Consider the following 18,689-nt stretch of genomic DNA (forward strand, 5'->3'; position numbering starts at 1 on the left):
GAGATTCGAAAGCCCTGGAAGTGGCCGGTGGATCGAGGCGGAGATGGTGAACCTGTTCTGTGAGGTTGGAGACTTGGGTGGCCAGGGTCTCAACGGCATGTCGAGCAGCAGACAATTCCTGCTCGTGTCTGCCTAGCATCGCTCCCTGGATCCCGACGGCTGAGTGGAGAGGATCCGAAGTCGCTGGGTCCATTCTTGGTCGGATTCTTCTGTTACGGTGCGTGAATGAGGACCCAAAAGCGAATTAACTTAAACAGAGCTTCTTTAATTACCAAACATAGGTAGGCTCAGACGGACCGGCAGATTCCGACAGGACAAGACAAGGTTACAGCAAACATGACGACAGTCTGGTTCAGGCATGAAACACAACAAACAAGAATCCGACAAGGACAGGAGCAGGAACAGAGAGAGATATAGGGACCTAATCAGAGGGAAAAAGGGAACAGGTGGGAAAAGGGGTGACGAGGTGGTTAGGAGGAGACAAGGCACAGCTGGGGGAAAGAGGGGGAGAAAAGGTAACCTAACAACGACCAGCAGAGGGAGACAGGGTGAAGGGAAAGGACAGAGACAAGACACAACATGACAGTACATGACAAAATTACTTCTATGCTCGCTTCAAGGCAAGTAACACGGAAACATGCTTGAGAGCATCAGCTGTTCCGGACGATTGTGTGATCACGCCGTAGTCAATGGGAATAAGACCTATAAAGAGGTTAACATTCACAAGGCCGCAGGGCCAGACGGATTACCAGGACGTGTACTCCGAGTATGCGCTGACCAACTGGCAAGTGTCTTCACTGACATTTTCAACTTGTCCCTGACTTATTCTGTAATACCAACATGTTTCAAGCAGACCACCATAGTCCCTGTGCCCAAGAACACTAAATAAACCTGCCTAAACGACTACCGACCCGTAGCACTCACGTCTGTAGCCATGAAGTGCTTTGAAAGGCTGGTCATGGCTCACATCAACACCATTATCCCAGAAACCCTAGAGTCACTCCAATTTGTATACCGCCCAAACAGATTCACAGATGATGCAATCTCTATTGCACTCAACACTGCCCTTTCCCATCTGGACAAAAGGAACACCTATGTGAGAATGCTATTCATTGACTACAGCTCAGCGTTCAACACCATAGTGCTCTCAAAGCTCATCAATAAGCTAAGGACCCTAGGACTAAACACCTCCCTCTGCAACTGGATCCTGGACTTCCTGAAGGGCTGCTCCCAGGTGGTAGGGGTAGGTAACAACACACATCTGCCACGCAGATGAGGGCCGCCCCCAGGTGGTAATGGTAGGTAACAATACATTCGCCATGCTAATCCTCAACACGGGGGCCCCACAGGGGTGCGTGCTTATTCCCCTCCTGTACTCCCTGCTCACTCATGACTGCATGGCCAGGCACGACTCCAACACCATCGTCAAGTTTGCCGATGACACAACAGTGTCATCGGCAAACTTGTCGCCTGATCAACGACAACGATGAGACAGCCTATAGGGAGGAGATCAGAGACCTGGCTGTGTGGTGCCAGGACAACAACCTTTCCCTCAACGTGATCAACACAAAGGAGATTATTGCGGACTGAAGGAAAAAGAGGACAGAGCAAACTCCATTCTCATCGACAGGGCTGTAGTGGAGCAGATTGAGAGCTTCAGGGTCCTTGGTGTCCACATTACCAACAAACTATCATGGTCCAAACACTAAGACAGTCATGAAGAGGGCCCGACAAAGCCTATTCCCCCTTAGGAGACTGAAAATACTTGGCATGGGTCCTCAGATCCTCAAAAGGCTCTACAGCTGCACCATCGAGAGCATCCTGACTGGTTACATCACTGCCTGGTATGGCAACTGCTCGGCCTCTGACCACAATGCACTACAGAGGGTAGTGCGTACGGCCCGGTACATCACTGGGGCCAAGCTTCCTGCCATCCAGGACCTCTATACCAGGGGATGTCAGAGGAAGGCCCTAAACATTGTCAAGGACTCTAGCCACCCTAGTCAAGGGATACCTAGACCCCTCTTTTACGCTGCTGCTACACTCTGTTTATTATCTGTGCATAGTCACTTTAACTCTACCTACATGCCCCAGCACATTGACTCTGTACCAGTATCACCTGTATATAACCTTACTATTGCTACTTTACTGCTGCTTTTTATTTATTTGTTACTTTTATTATCTATTTTTTTACTTAACACAGATTTTTCTTAACTTCTTAAAGCATTGTTGGTTAAGGGCTTGCAAGTAAGCATTTCATTCGGCACATGTGACAAATACAATTTGATTAGACTTACTTTTTATTATTACTCATTAATGATCTATTTTATGTATGTGAGTGTAATTATTTATCTTTTAGATGGGGGTGGTTGATGCCTGGGTGGGTAGGGCCTCCACTCTAAGTTGCTAACTCTTGCTGATTGAACAGCAGCTTGTGAACATCTTGATCCAGTCATTTGTAGTCTTGGTGGGAGATCTACAGTGGGGTACTCCAGATGTTTGATCTCTTCATTCCAGACTTGGCTTCATCCACTGAGAGAGCCTCCTGCTTATTGTGCACTTCTGTCAGACCTGCATTTTAAATGTTTTATTACATGCCCTTTTAAGCTGTGCTACTGATCCAAGCCCAGCTTTCAGAACACATGCTCACACTCCATCCAACCAGAACCTTACTGGGATGATTGACATCTGGAAGGGATGTTGATGAATGAAACTGACGCTAGGAGATAAAAAAATAAGTGTGTCTATGGAGGGAATGAGGGGAGTGGGTGATGGACAGAAAGATGGAAAGACAGGTGGACAGACAGACGGACGGACGGACGGACAGACAGACAGACAGACAGACAGACAGACAGACAGACAGACAGACAGACAGACAGACAGACAGACAGACAGACAGACAGACAGACAGACAGACAGACAGACAGACAGTACAGCACATCACATGAGGTAAACAAGGGAAGGGAATGTACTTTTTTACAGCCTCATATTATTTATGAAAAGCATGAATATTAAAGTTACAGCTGTGTGTCTTTCTTCCTTCAGAATGATGCATTGGGCAGGCCGCATTGAAAAGGAGCTGGAGAAGACTATACAGTTGGTCACTGGAACCCAGCAGATAAGAGGGGTAAGTACTGGGAACTGTACTTCATTTGAGGTTTAAGATCATATCTGATCCAATGCATCTACTGCAGAGGTAGCCTGCAGAGTTCTGTCATACTATCCAGGTCTGTGCCCAAACAATTCAAGCTTTTACTTTTAAAAATGCACCTTTCCAGAAACAAGTCTCTCACCGTTGCCTCTGGTCATAGACCCCCCCTCAGCCCCCAGCTGTGCCCTGGACACCATATGTGAATTGATTTCCCCCATCTATCTTCAGAGTTCGTACTGTTAGGTGACCGAAACTGGGATATGCTTAACACCCCGGCCGTCCTACAATCTAAGCTAAACGCCCTCAATCTCACACAAATTATCAAGGATCCTACCAGGTACAACCCTAAATCCGTAACCATGGGCAACCTCTTAGATATCATCCTGACCAACTTTCCTTCTAAATACACCTCTGCTGTCTTCAACCAGGATCTCAGCGATCACTGCCTCATTGCCTGCGTGCGTAATGGGTCTGCGGTCAAACGACCACACCTCATCACTGTCAAATGCTCCCTAAAACACTTCAGTGAGCAGGCCTTTCTAATCGACCTGTCTCGGGTATCCTGGAAGTATATTGACCTCATCCCGTCAGTAGAGGATGCCTGGTTATTCTTTAAAAGTGCTTTCCTCACCATCTTAAAAAAGCATGCACCATTCAAAATGTAGAACTAAGAACAGATATAACCCTTGGTTCACCCAAGACTTGACTGCCCTTGACCAGCACAAAACATCCTGTGGCTTTCTGCATTAGCATCGAATAGCCACCGCAACTTTTCAGGAAAGTCAGGAACCAATATACACATAGTCAGTTAGGAAATCTATGGCCAGCTTTTTCAAACAGAAGTTTGCATCCTGTAGCACTAATTCCAAAAGATTTTGGGACACTGTAAAGTCCATGGAGAATAAGAGCACCTCTTCCCAGCTCCCCACTGCACTGAGTCTAGCCTCTCTGGGATAGGGGGCAGTATTTTCACGTCCGGATGAGAAACATGCCCAAAGTAACTGCCTGCTACTCAGGCCCAGAAGCTAGGATATGATTATTATTAGTATATTTTGATAGAAAGCACTCTGATATTTATAAAACTGTTTGAACAATGTCTGTGAGTATAACAGAACTGATTTGGCAGGGAAATCTTTTTTTGGGGTCAATCTGTTTTCCATTAGTTTTCTATGGCAAGCCCGTTTTAATAGAAAATGCTTGCAGTTCCTATGGCTTCCACTAGATGTTAGAAATTGGTTGATGTTTCTCCTTTGAGGAATGAAGAAGTAGCCCTTTCCTTTCTGGGAGTTGAGCCAAGTGGACTCTTTTGTTTGGGGCGAGCGACCTGAAGCTTGTCCACTTTGATTTTATCCGCTATTGAACACAGTTTATCCCGTCTTAAATTTTATTGATTATTTACGTTTTAAAATACCTAAAGTTGGAGTAGGAAAGTTGTTTGAAATGTTTGGACCAAGATTACAGGTAATTTATTAGATAATTTGTAGCCATGTTGGGCGAGTTGGAACCGGTGTTTTTCTGAATCAAACATGCCAAATAAATGGACATTTTGGGGATGTAACGACGGAATTAATCAAACAAAAGGACAATTTGTGATGTTTATGGGACATATTGGAGTGCCAACAGAAGAAGATCTTCAAAGATAAGGCATTAATTATATTGTTATTTCTGAGTTTTGTGTCGCGCCTGGCGGGTTGAAATATTATTGTCATGTGTTTGTTTGATGGGGTGCTGTCCTCAGATAATAGCATGGTTTGCTTTCGCCGTAAAGCCTTTTTGAAATCTGACATGGTGGCTGGATTAACAAGAAGTTAAGCTTTATTTTTGTGTATTGCACTTGTGATTGTATGAAAGTTAAATATTTCTAATAATTTAATTTTAATTTGTCGCTCTGACATTTCACCGGTTGTTGTCAAATCGATCCCGCTAACGGGATTTGCTCCAAACACTGTCACCACTGATAAATCTACAATAATCGATCATTTCAATAAGCATTTTTCTACAGCTGGCCATGCTTTCCACCTGGCTACACCTACCCCGGCCAACAGCTTTGCACCCCCTGCAGCAACTTGCCCAAGCGCCCCCGCTTCTCCTTCACCCAAATCCAGACAGACAGCAAAATCTGGATCCCTACAAATCAGCTGGGCTAGACAGTCTGGACCCTCTCATTCTAAAATTATCTGCCGAAATTGTTGCAACCCCTAGTACTAGCCTGTTCAACCTCTCTTTCGTATCGTCTGAGATTTCCAAATATTGGAAAGCTGCCGCGGTCATCCCCCTCTTCAAAGGGGGAGACACTCTAGACCCAAACTGTTACAGACCTATATTCATCCTACCCTGCCTTTCTAAGGTCTTTGAAAGTCAAGTTAACAAACAGATTACCGACCATTTCGAATCCCACTGTACCTTCTCCTCTATGCAATCTGGTTTCAGAGCTGGTCATGGGTGCACCTCAGCCACGCTCAAGGTCCTAAAAGATATCATAACCGCCATCGATAAGAGACATTTCTGTGCAGCCGTATTCATCAACCTGGCCAAGGCTTTCGACTCTGTCAATCACCACATTCTCATCGGCAGACTCAACAGCCTTGGTTTCTCAAATGATTGCCTCGCCTGGTTCACCAACTACTTCTCTGATCGAGTTCAGTGTGTCAAACCGGACGGTTCTAGCCTAGAATATGTGGACAACTACAAATACCTAGGTGTCTGGTTAGACTATAAACTCTCCTTCCAGACTCACATTAAGCATCTCCAATCCAAAATTAAATCTAGAATTGGCTTCCTATTTCACAACAAAGCCTCCTTCACTCATGCTGCAAACAAACCCTATCCTACCGATCCTTGACCTCAGTAACATAATTTACAAAATAGCCTCGAATACTCTACTCAACAAATTGGATGTAGTCTATCACAGTGCCATCTGTTTTATCACCAAAGCCCAATATACTATCCACCACTGCGGCCCTCGCTTCATACTCGCCCCCAAACCCACTGGATCTAGGTCATCTACAAGTCTCTGCTAGGTAAAGCCCCGCCTTATCTCAGCACACTGGTCACCATAGCAGCACCCACCCGTAGCACGCGCTCCAGCAGGTATATCTCACTGGTCACCCCCAAAGCCAATTCTTCCTTTGGCCGCCTTTCCTTACAGTTCTCTGCTGCCAATGACTGGAACGAATTGCAAAAATCACTGAAGCTGGAGACTCATATCTCCTTCACTAGCTTTAAGCACCAGCTATCAGAGCAGCTCACAGATCACTGCACCTGTACATAGCCCATCTGTAAATAGCCCATCCAACTACCTCATCCCCATACTGTATTTATTTATTTATCTTTCTCCTTTGCACCCTAGTATCTCTACTTGCACATTAATCTTCTGCACATCTACCATTCCAGTGTTTAATTGCTATATTGTATTTACTTTGCCACCATGGCCTATTTATTGCCTTACCTCCCTTATCCTACCTCATTTACACACACTGTATATAGACTTTTCTACTGTATTATTGACTGTATGTTTGTTTATTCCATGTGTAACTCTGTGTTGTTGTATGTGTCAAACTACTTTGCTTTATCTTGGCCAGGTTGCAGTTGTAAATGAGAACTTGTTCTCAACTAGCCTACCTGGTTAAATAAAGGTGAAATAAAAGTAGATAATATACAAAAGTGAAATAAACAATGAAAATGAAGAGTAAACATTACACTCTCAGAAGTTCCAAAAGAATAAAGACATTTCAAATTTAATATTTTGTCTATATACAGTATTGTAACGATGTGCAAATGGTTAAAGTACAAAAGGAAAAATAAATAAACATATGGGTGATGGCTTTGTTATGGAAGTTTTGGGAATGGTTGTAGAATTTAGCGGCTATTTTCTGGATTTTGATAATTAGAGGGTATCGGCCTAATTCTGCTCTGCGTGCATTATTTAGTGTTTTACGTTGTACACTGAGGATATTTTTGTAGAATTCTGCATGCAGAGTCTCAATTTGGTGTTTGTCCCAATTTGTGAATTCTTGGTTGGTGGCTGGACCCCAGACCTCACAACCATAAATGGCAATGGGTTCTATAACTGATTCAAGTATTTTTAGCCAAATCCTAATTGGTATGTCAAATTCTATGTTCCTTTTTTATGGCATAGAAGGCCCTTCTTGCCTTGTCTCTCAGATCGTTCACAGCTTTGTGAAAGTTACCTGTGCCGCTGATGTTTAGGCCAAGGTCTGTATTGTTTTTAGTGTGCTCTAGGGAAACGGTGTCTAGATGGAATTTGTGTTCCTGGCGACTGGACCTTTTTTGGAACAACATTATTTTAGTCTTACTGAGATTTACTGTCAGGGCCCAGGTCATCAGCAAATAGTAGACATTTGACTTCAGGTTTTAGTAGGGTGAGGCCGGGTGCTGCAGGCATTCTAGTGCCCTCGCCAATTTGTTGATATATATGTTGAAGAGGGTGAGGCTTAAGCTGCATCCCTGTCTCACCCCATGGCCATGTGTGTATTTTTCGCCTATTTTAACCACGCACTTGTTGTTTGTGTACATGGATTTTATAATGTTGGTCTGTCGTACGATAATTTGGTAAAAAGGCAATTTGACATTTGCTCTGTACTGAGGAAATGTACAAGTCTGCTATTTATGATAATGCCGAGGGTTTTACCAGGGTTGCTGTTGACGCATTTCCCACGGTAGTTATTGAGGTCAAATTTGTCCCCATATTTGTGGATTGGGGTGATCAGTCCTTGGTTCCAACTATTGGGGAAGATGCCAGAGCTAAGGATGATGTTAAAAAGTTTAACTATAGCCAATTGTAATTTGTTGTCGGTATATTTTATCATTTCATGTAGGATACCATCAACACCACAGGCCTTTTTTGGTTGGATGGTTTGTATTTCATCCTGTAGTTCATTCAAGGTCATTGGATAATCCAGTGGGTTCTGGTCTTCTTTATTAGTTGATTCTAAGATTTGTATTTGATCATGTATATGTTTTTGCTGTTTGTTCTTTGTTATTGAGCCATAAAGATTGGAGTTTACCCATACATCTCCATTTTGGATAGATACACTGTGTCATGACGTTGGCCTCTTTCGGTATAGCAACCCCATCCCCCTCTCCCTGCCTCCCCCTTGCCTCCTTCAACCAGGCTGCTGTGGACAGAGGTCGTAAATTCCTGAGAAGACCCTGCCACATAGCAGAGAGAGAGTCAATTTTCATAGAGGACAAAGGAAATCCTTCCACCTCACAGAACTTGAGGTACGAACAAATTTCATGTTCCGGAGAAAGTATAAAAGGTCGGCGAAGAATCCAGCTACGAACTGGTCCGTTTGTCACAACTTGGGGAAGCTCATGGGAGACAGTGTGGCCACATTACCATAACGCGGTTTATATAATAGCCTCAGATATGAGGTTTACATCTAATTGTTGTATAAGATGAATGAGTGAGTATGATACTGTTTGTATAATTGTGTAATATGATTTTGGACTGTTTAATGAAGAAAAATACAATTCCCTCTTGATTTGAACTAAATCAGAGGACCGGCCCTTAACCCAGTCATCAGACATCCTGGGACAGCCCTCTTCGGACCTTTCGAATAAAACCCCCACTTGGGTTTTCGATCAGCAGACCGAGCTTACCTCAATTACGAGATGGCTAAAGGTTGCAGACCATGTTTTTCTCCATTAGGAGGGACAAAGGTTGTAGACCATTGCTGAATCGTTTAACCATACCACGTGGTTAAACTCTTAGACTATCGATACCGACAGAATAAGAACAAGTCTTTGATATGAATTACTAGTCTGCAGCTAGGAATTCGCTATCATTGAACGCAAATAACGACAACCACCGAAACATCCATTCTATAACGAATGTCACTCTGAACAATCCCCTCTAACCACGACCGATAGAGAGCGGGAGAGAGACGGACCAAAGAAATTAACTTTTCACCAGCGATCAAGACGACACACTGAGCGTAAATATATATATATTGATTGCAATTGTTCCAGAATGAGTGAGTGTTCATGTGCAAAGGATTAGCATTTCAATTGTTATAATTATCACTTTGTAGTGACTTCTTATTCGACCCCCACTTCCCCTTTTGTCTAACAAGCTGCCATGCCGGTTTAGCCCACTAGGGCACATTCTCCTATCATTTCATGTAACCACATTTACCTTGTTTGTTTGTTTGTTCATGCATTTCTGTGAATTACTTAGTTAGTAATAAATAAATTATTTAAGACAATTGATGTATGGATGACTCATAGTGAAGACTGGGTTTGTGCAGATAACCAACAATTTATGGCGTTTGAAATGAGACTAACGTGAGGTAAAGTAAATCATTCATTAATTCGAAGACTCATTGATCAGATAAAATATTTGAAAAGTTATTTTAGGAAATTATAACTTTGTAATCTGAATATTTTTCCTTGGTGCCCCGACTTCCTAGTAATTACGGTTACATGATTAATCAGTCTAATCGCGTAATAACTAATTACAGAGAATCTTTGATAAAAACTATCAGTCTTCAGTTAATGATAGTAAAGACACGACAACTGTAATTATTCATGTTGTTGTTTGTTTAGTGTTTTCCAATTTTCCCAGAAGTGGTTAGAGTCTATGGATTCTTCAGTTACATCGAGCTGATATCTGACATACTGTTCCTTATTTTTCCGTAGTGTATTTCTGTATTGTTTTAGTGATTCACCATAGTGAAGGCGTAGACTCAGGTTTTCTGGGTCTCTGTTTTTGGTTGGACAGGTTTCTCAATTTCTTTCTTAGGTTTTTGCATTCTTCATCAAACCATTTGTCATTGTTGTTCATTTTCATAGGTTTTCTGTTTGAAATTTTTTGATTTGATGGGGAAGCTGAGAGGTCAAATATACTATTTCGATTTTCTACTGCCAACTTTACACCTTCACTATTACAGTGGAACGTTTTGTCCAGGAAGTTGTCTAAAAGGGATTGAATTTGTTGTGGCATAATTGTTTTTTGGTAGGTTTCCACACTACATTCCTTCCATCTATAGCATTTCTTAATATTACTGAATGTTCTGAGAGACTCTGGGTTGAGGTCAGTGATTAAGTAGTCTACGGTAATACTGCCAAGAGATGAGCTATAGGTGTACCTACCATAGGAGTACCCTCTCTCTCTCTCTCTCTCTCTCTCTCTCTCTCTCTCTCTCTCTCTCTCTCTGAAGCTAGGTCTACTGTTGTATTGCTTCTGGTCCAAATGGAATCAACACCAGCCGTGTGTCTACAACTCTAGAGACCACACACATCTGGCCTCCTGTTTCTGTACTCTAGAGATGACACACATCTGGCCTCCTGTTTCTGTTTCTGTAGAGACGACACACATCTGGCCTCCTGCTTCTGATTCTGTAGAGACGACAGTTGTGTCTACAACTCTAGAGACCACACACATCTGGCCTCCTGTTTCTGTACTCTAGAGATGACACACATCTGGCCTCCTGTTTCTGTTTCTGTAGAGACGACACACATCTGGCCTCCTGCTTCTGATTCTGTAGAGACGACACACATCTGACCTCCTGTTTCTGTTTCTGTACTCTAGAGAAGACACACATCTGGCCTCCTGTTTCTGTTTCTGTACTCTAGAGACGACACACATCTGGCCTCCTGTTTCTGTTTCTGTACTCTATAGAGACGACACACATCTGGCCTCTTGTTTCTGATTCTGTAGAGACGACACACATCTGGCCTCCTGTTTCTGTTTCTGTACTCTAGAGAAGACACACATCTGGCCTCCTGTTTCTGTTTCTGTACTCTAGAGACGGCACACATGTGGCCTCCTGTTTCTGTACTCTAGAGATGACATACATCTGGCCTCCTGTTTCTGTTTCTGTAGAGACGACACACATCTGGCCTCCTGTTTCTGTTTCTGTACTCTAGAGACGACACACATCTGGCCTCCTGTTTCTGAATCTGTAGAGACGACACACATCTGGCTTCCTGATTCTGATTCTTTAGAGACGACACACATCTGGCCTCCTGTTTCTGTACTCTAGAGAAGACACACATCTGGCCTCCTGTTTCTGTTTCTGTACTCTAGAGACGACACACATCTGGCCTCCTGTTTCTGTTTCTGTACTCTAGAGACGACACACATCTGGCCTCCTGTTTCTGTAGTCTAGAGATGACACACATCTGGCCTCCTGTTTCTGTTTCTGTACTCTAGAGACGACACACATCTGGCCTCCTGTTTCCGTTTCTGTAGTCTAGGGACGACACACATCTGGCCTCCTGTTTCTGTTTCTGTACTCTAGAGACGACACACATCTGGCCTCCTGTTTCTGTTTCTGTACTCTAGAGACGACACACATCTGGTCTCTTGTTTCTGTTTCTGTACTCTAGAGACGACACACATCTGGCCTCTTAATATTGTAGTCTAGAGACGACACACATCTGGCCTCCTGTTTCTGTTTCTGTTCTCTAGAGACGACACACATCTGGCCTCCTGTTTCTGTTTCTGTAGTCTAGAGACGACACACATCTGGCCTCCTGTTTCTGATTCTGTAGAGACGACACACATCTGGCCTCCTGTTTCTGTACTCTAGAGACAACACACATCTGTCCTCCTGTTTCTGTACTCTAGAGATGACACACATCTGGCCTCCTGTTTCTGTTTCTGTATAGACGACACACATCTGGCCTCCTGTTTCTGTTTCTGTACTCTAGAGATGACACACATCTGGCCTCCTGTTTCTGTACTCTAGAGAAGACACACATCTGGCCTCCTGTTTCTGTACTCTAGAGACGACACACATCTGGCCTCCTGTTTGTGTACTCTAGAGATGACACACATCTGGCCTCCTGTTTCTTTTTCTGTAGAGACGACACACATCTGGCCTCCTGTTTCTGTTTCTGTACTCTAGAGACGACACACATCTGGCCTCCTGTTTCTGAATCTGTAGAGACAACACACATCTGGCTTCATGTTTCTGATTCTTTAGAGACGACACACATCTGGCCTCCTGTTTTTGTACTCTAGAGACGACACACACCTGGCCTCCTGTTTCTGTTTCTGTACTCTAGAGACGACACACATCTGGCCTCCTGTTTCTGTACTCTAGAGAAGACACACATCTGGCCTCCTGTTTCTGTTTCTGTACTCTAGAGACGACACACATCTGGCCTCCTGTTTCTGTTTCTGTATTCTAGAGACGACACACATCTGGCCTCCTGTTTCTGTTTCTGTACTCTAGAGACGACACACATCTGGCCTCTTGTTTCTGTAGTCTAGAGACGACACACATCTGGCCTCCTGTTTCTGTTTCTGTACTCTAGAGACGACACACATCTGGCCTCCTGTTTCTGTTTCTGTAGTCTAGAGACGACACACATCTGGCCTCCTGTTTCTGTTTCTGTACTCTAGAGACGACACACATCTGGCCTCCTGTTTCCGTTTCTGTAGTCTAGGGACGACACACATCTGGCCTCCTGTTTCTGTACTCTAGAGATGACATACATCTGGCCTCCTGTTTCTGTTTCTGTAGAGACGACACACATCTGGCCTCCTGTTTCTGTTTCTGTACTCTAGAGACGACACACATCTGGCCTCCTGTTTCTGAATCTGTAGAGACGACACACATCTGGCTTCCTGATTCTGATTCTTTAGAGACGACACACATCTGGCCTCCTGTTTCTGTACTCTAGAGAATACACACATCTGGCCTCCTGTTTCTGTTTCTGTACTCTAGAGACGACACACATCTGGCCTCCTGTTTCTGTTTCTGTACTCTAGAGACGACACACATCTGGCCTCCTGTTTCTGTAGTCTAGAGATGACACACATCTGGCCTCCTGTTTCTGTTTCTGTACTCTAGAGACGACACACATCTGGCCTCCTGTTTCCGTTTCTGTAGTCTAGGGACGACACACATCTGGCCTCCTGTTTCTGTTTCTGTACTCTAGAGACGACACACATCTGGCCTCCTGTTTCTGTTTCTGTACTCTAGAGACGACACACATCTGGTCTCTTGTTTCTGTTTCTGTACTCTAGAGACGACACACATCTGGCCTCTTAATATTGTAGTCTAGAGACGACACACATCTGGCCTCCTGTTTCTGTTTCTGTAGTCTAGAGACGACACACATCTGGCCTCCTGTTTCTGATTCTGTAGAGACGACACACATCTGGCCTCCTGTTTCTGTACTCTAGAGACGACACACATCTGTCCTCCTGTTTCTGTACTCTAGAGATGACACACATCTGGCCTCCTGTTTCTGTTTCTGTAGAGACGACACATATCTGGCCTCCTGTTTCTGTTTCTGTACTCTAGAGATGACACACATTTGGCCTGCTGTTTCTGAATCTGTAGAGACGACACACATCTGGCTTCCTGTTTCTGATTCTTTAGAGACGACACACATCTGGCCTCCTGTTTCTGTACTCTAGAGACGACACACATCTGGCTTCATGTTTCTGATTCTTTAGAGACGACACACATCTGGCCTCCTGTTTTTGTACTCTAGAGACGACACACATCTGGCCTCCTGTTTTTGTACTCTAGACAAGACACACATCTGGCCTCCTGTTTCTGTTTCTGTACTCTAGAGACGACACACATCTGGCCTCCTGTTTCTGTTTCTGTACTCTAGAGACGACACACATCTGGCCTCCTGTTTCTGTTTCTGTACTCTAGAGACGACACACATCTGGCCTCTTGTTTCTGTAGTCTAGAGACGACACACATCTGGCCTCCTGTTTCTGTTTCTGTACTCTAGAGACGACACACATCTGGCCTCCTTTTTCTGTTTCTGTAGTCTAGAGACGACACACATCTGGCCTCCTGTTTCTGTTTCTGTACTCTAGAGACGACACACATCTGGCCTCCTGTTTCTGTTTCTGTACTCTAGAGACGACACACATCTGGCCTCCTGTTTCTGTTTCTGTACTCTAGAGACGACACACATCTGGCCTCTTGTTTCTGTAGTCTAGAGACGACACACATCTGGCCTCCTGTTTCTGTTTCTGTACTCTAGAGACGACACACATCTGGCCTCCTGTTTCTGTTTCTGTACTGTAGAGACGACACATATCTGGCCTCCTTTTTCTGTTTCTGTAGTCTAGAGACGACACACATCTGGCCTCCTGTTTCTGTTTCTGTAGAGACGACACACATCTGGCCTCCTGTTTCTGTTTCTGTAGTCTAGAGACGACACACATCTGGCCTCCTGTTTCTGTTTCTGTAGTCTAGAGACGACACACATCTGGCCTCCTGTTTCTGATTCTGTAGAGACGACACACATCTGGCCTCCTGTTTCTGTACTCTAGAGACAACACACATCTGTCCTCCTGTTTCTGTACTCTAGAGATGACACACATCTGGCCTCCTGTTTCTGTTTCTGTATAGACGACACACATCTGGCCTCCTGTTTCTGTTTCTGTACTCTAGAGATGACACACATCTGGCCTCCTGTTTCTGTACTCTAGAGAAGACACACATCTGGCCTCCTGTTTCTGTACTCTAGAGACGACACACATCTGGCCTCCTGTTTCTGTACTCTAGAGATGACACACATCTGGCCTCCTGTTTCTTTTTCTGTAGAGACGACACACATCTGGCCTCCTGTTTCTGTTTCTGTACTCTAGAGACGACACACATCTGGCCTCCTGTTTCTGAATCTGTAGAGACAACACACATCTGGCTTCATGTTTCTGATTCTTTAGAGACGACACACATCTGGCCTCCTGTTTTTGTACTCTAGAGACGACACACACCTGGCCTCCTGTTTCTGTTTCTGTACTCTAGAGACGACACACATCTGGCCTCCTGTTTCTGTACTCTAGAGAAGACACACATCTGGCCTCCTGTTTCTGTTTCTGTACTCTAGAGACGACACACATCTGGCCTCCTGTTTCTGTTTCTGTACTCTAGAGACGACACACATCTGGCCTCCTGTTTCTGTTTCTGTACACTAGAGACGACACACATCTGGCCTCTTGTTTCTGTAGTCTAGAGACGACACACATCTGGCCTCCTGTTTCTGTTTCTGTACTCTAGAGACGACACACATCTGGCCTCCTGTTTCTGTTTCTGTAGTCTAGAGACGACACACATCTGGCCTCCTGTTTCTGTTTCTGTACTCTAGAGACGACACACATCTGGCCTCCTGTTTCCGTTTCTGTAGTCTAGGGACGACACACATCTGGCCTCCTGTTTCTGTTTCTGTACTCTAGAGACGACACACATCTGGCCTCTTGTTTCTGTTTCTGTACTCTAGAGACGACACACATCTGGTCTCTTGTTTCTGTAGTCTAGAGACGACACACATCTGGCCTCCTGTTTCTTTTTCTGTACTCTAGAGACGACACACATCTGGCCTCCTGTTTCTGTTTCTGTAGTCTAGAGACAACACACATCTGGCCTCCTGTTTCTGTTTCTGTACTCTAGAGATGACACACATCTGGCCTCCTGTTTCTGTTTCTGTACTCTAGAGACGACACACATCTGGCCTCCTGTTTCTGTTTCTGTAGTCTAGAGACGACACACATCTGGCCTCCTGTTTCTGATTCTGTAGAGACGACACACATCTGGCCTCCTGTTTCTGTACTCTAGAGATGACACACATCTGGCCTCCTGTTTCTGTTTCCGTAGAGACGACACATATCTGGCCTCCTGTTTCTGATTCTGTATAGACGACACACATCTGGCCTCCTGTTTCTGTTTCTGTACTCTAGAGACGACACACATCTGGCCTCCTGTTTCTGTACTCTAGAGAAGACACACATCTGGCCTCCTGTTTCTGAATCTGTAGAGACGACACACATCTGGCTTCCTGTTTCTGATTCTTTAGAGACGACACACATCTGGCCTCCTGTTTCTGTACTCTAGAGACGACACACATCTGGCCTCCTGTTTCTGTTTCTGTACTCTAGAGACGACACACATCTGGTCTCCTGTTTCTGTTTCTGTACTCTAGAGACGACACACATCTGGCCTCCTCTTTCTGTTTCTGTACTCTAGAGACAACACACATCTGGCCTCCTGTTTCTGTTTCTGTACTCTAGAGATGACACACATCTGGCCTCTTGTTTCTGTTTCTGTACTCTAGAGACGACACATATCTGGCCTCTTGTTTCTGTTTCTGTACTCTAGAGACGACACACATCTGGCCTCCTGTTTCTGTTTCTGTAGTCTAGAGATGACACACGTCTGGCCTCCTGTTTCTGTTTCTGTACTCTAGAGATGACACACATCTGGCCTCTTGTTTCTGTTTCTGTACTCTAGAGACGACACACGTCTGGCCTCCTGTTTCTGTTTCTGTAGTCTAGAGACGACACACATCTGGCCTCCTGTTTCTGTACTTTAGAGACGACACACATCTGGCCTCTTGTTTCTGTTTCTGTACTCTAGAGACGACACACATCTGGCCTCCTGTTTCTGTTTCTGTACTGTAGAGACGACACATATCTGGCCTCCTGTTTCTGTTTCTGTACTCTAGAGACCACACACATCTGACCTCTTGTTTTTGTTTCTGTACTCTAGAGACGGCACACATCTGGCCTCCTGTTTCTGTACTCTAGAGACGACACACATCTGGCCTCTTGTTTCTGTTTCTGTACTCTAGAGATGACACACATCTGGCCTCCTGTTTCTGATTCTGTAGAGACGACACACATCTGGCCTCCTGTTTATGAACTCTAGAGACGGCACACATCTGGCCTCTTGTTTCTGTACTCTAGAGACGACACACATCTGGCCTCCTGTTTCTGTTTCTGTAGTCTAGAGACGACACACATATGGCCTCCTATTTCTGATTCTGTAGATGACACACATCTGGCCTCCTGTTTCTGTACTCTAGAGACGACACACATCTGGCCTCCTGTTTCTGTTTCTGTACTCTAGAGACGACACACATCTGGTCTCCTGTTTCTGTTTCTGTACTCTAGAGACGACACACATCTGGCCTCCTCTTTCTGTTTCTGTACTCTAGAGACAACACACATCTGGCCTCCTGTTTCTGTTTCTGTACTCTAGAGATGACACACATCTGGCCTCTTGTTTCTGTTTCTGTACTCTAGAGACGACACATATCTGGCCTCTTGTTTCTGTTTCTGTACTCTAGAGACGACACACATCTGGCCTCCTGTTTCTGTTTCTGTAGTCTAGAGATGACACACGTCTGGCCTCCTGTTTCTGTTTCTGTACTCTAGAGATGACACACATCTGGCCTCTTGTTTCTGTTTCTGTACTCTAGAGACGACACACATCTGGCCTCCTGTTTCTGTTTCTGTAGTCTAGAGACGACACACATCTGGCCTCCTGTTTCTGTACTCTAGAGACGACACACATCTGGCCTCTTGTTTCTGTTTCTGTACTCTAGAGACGACACACATCTGGCCTCCTGTTTCTGTTTCTGTACTCTAGAGACGACACACATCTGGCCTCCTGTTTCTGTTTCTGTACTGTAGAGACGACACATATCTGGCCTCCTGTTTCTGTTTCTGTACTCTAGAGACCACACACATCTGACCTCTTGTTTCTGTTTCTGTACTCTAGAGACGGCACACATCTGGCCTCCTGTTTCTGTACTCTAGAGACGACACACATCTGGCCTCTTGTTTCTGTTTCTGTACTCTAGAGACGACACACATCTGGCCTCCTGTTTCTGATTCTGTAGAGACGGCACACATCTGGCCTCTTGTTTCTGTACTCTATAGAGACGACACACATCTGGCCTCCTGTTTATGAACTCTAGAGACGGCACACATCTGGCCTCTTGTTTCTGTACTCTAGAGACGACACACATCTGGCCTCCTGTTTCTGATTCTGTTCCTCTGTCAGTGCTAGTGGTGGTGGCTAAGTGGTTTAGGTGTTTGGGTGGGCGGAGCGATGATGGTTGTTTTTGTTGGCATGGGGATGTGTTGGTTGCTCTGACGTTGTAGCTTGATACAAATATTATTTGCATTGTCTTACAGAGAAATACAATTTGGTATGTTGCTATTTACTCATTGATATACAGGCTTTGATGTTCCTGGTTTGTGTCAATATTCATTGAATAGGAATATGTGTGAATTTCCATAAGCAAATACAGCATGTGTATTTGTTTGTGTTTGCTCTGTCAGAAGGAATGAGATTGAGTGTATGTTGTGGGAATGGTAACTATTAGTCTAGACTAGTTAGTCTAATCTGTTTCAGTGAATACTGGCGGCTGGTACCCTATCAGTTAATAGTGTTGGGCCAGTAACTGAAAGGTTGCAAGTTCGAATCCCCCGAGCCGACTAGGTGAAAAGTCTGTCGATGTGCTCTTGAGCAAGGTACTTAGTGTGTATGTGTTAGCCAAAGGACTGTGTGCATGCGCGATAGTTGGTGTGAAAAAACATTTATCACGGCCCCAAACAGGAGTTGTCACAGGGTGTGCTAAATGGCCCAGCATGCCTAGAAAAGCCATTTTCTAAATGGATGCCTCTCTCTATACGTGTGTCTGATAGAAATCTTCCCAGGGCTATGCCGGCTGGTAACAAGATTGCCTCCCTTCACGCCCTCTTCCTCTCAATGAGTAGTTTATTCTCAGAGTTTAAAAAAATCAC

The 18,689-nt window shown here is 44.5% G+C and overlaps 1 protein-coding gene across 4 annotated transcripts in view; it reads left to right on the forward strand.

Annotated features, from left to right (window-relative positions):
* Positions 1-18,689, forward strand: part of LOC110493268 (voltage-dependent calcium channel subunit alpha-2/delta-2) — a 296,498-nt gene that overhangs the window by 22,890 nt on the left and 254,919 nt on the right. For all 4 annotated transcript variants that reach the window (XM_036948226.1, XM_036948229.1, XM_036948227.1 and 1 more), the window contains exon 2: positions 3,046-3,127. In XM_036948226.1, coding sequence (XP_036804121.1) covers positions 3,046-3,127 — 82 coding nt within the window. The remainder of the gene's footprint in view (positions 1-3,045; positions 3,128-18,689) is intronic.

Source organism: Oncorhynchus mykiss, chromosome 17 (genome assembly GCF_013265735.2).
Source record: "Oncorhynchus mykiss isolate Arlee chromosome 17, USDA_OmykA_1.1, whole genome shotgun sequence".
NCBI classification, from domain to species: Eukaryota; Metazoa; Chordata; class Actinopteri; order Salmoniformes; family Salmonidae; genus Oncorhynchus; species Oncorhynchus mykiss.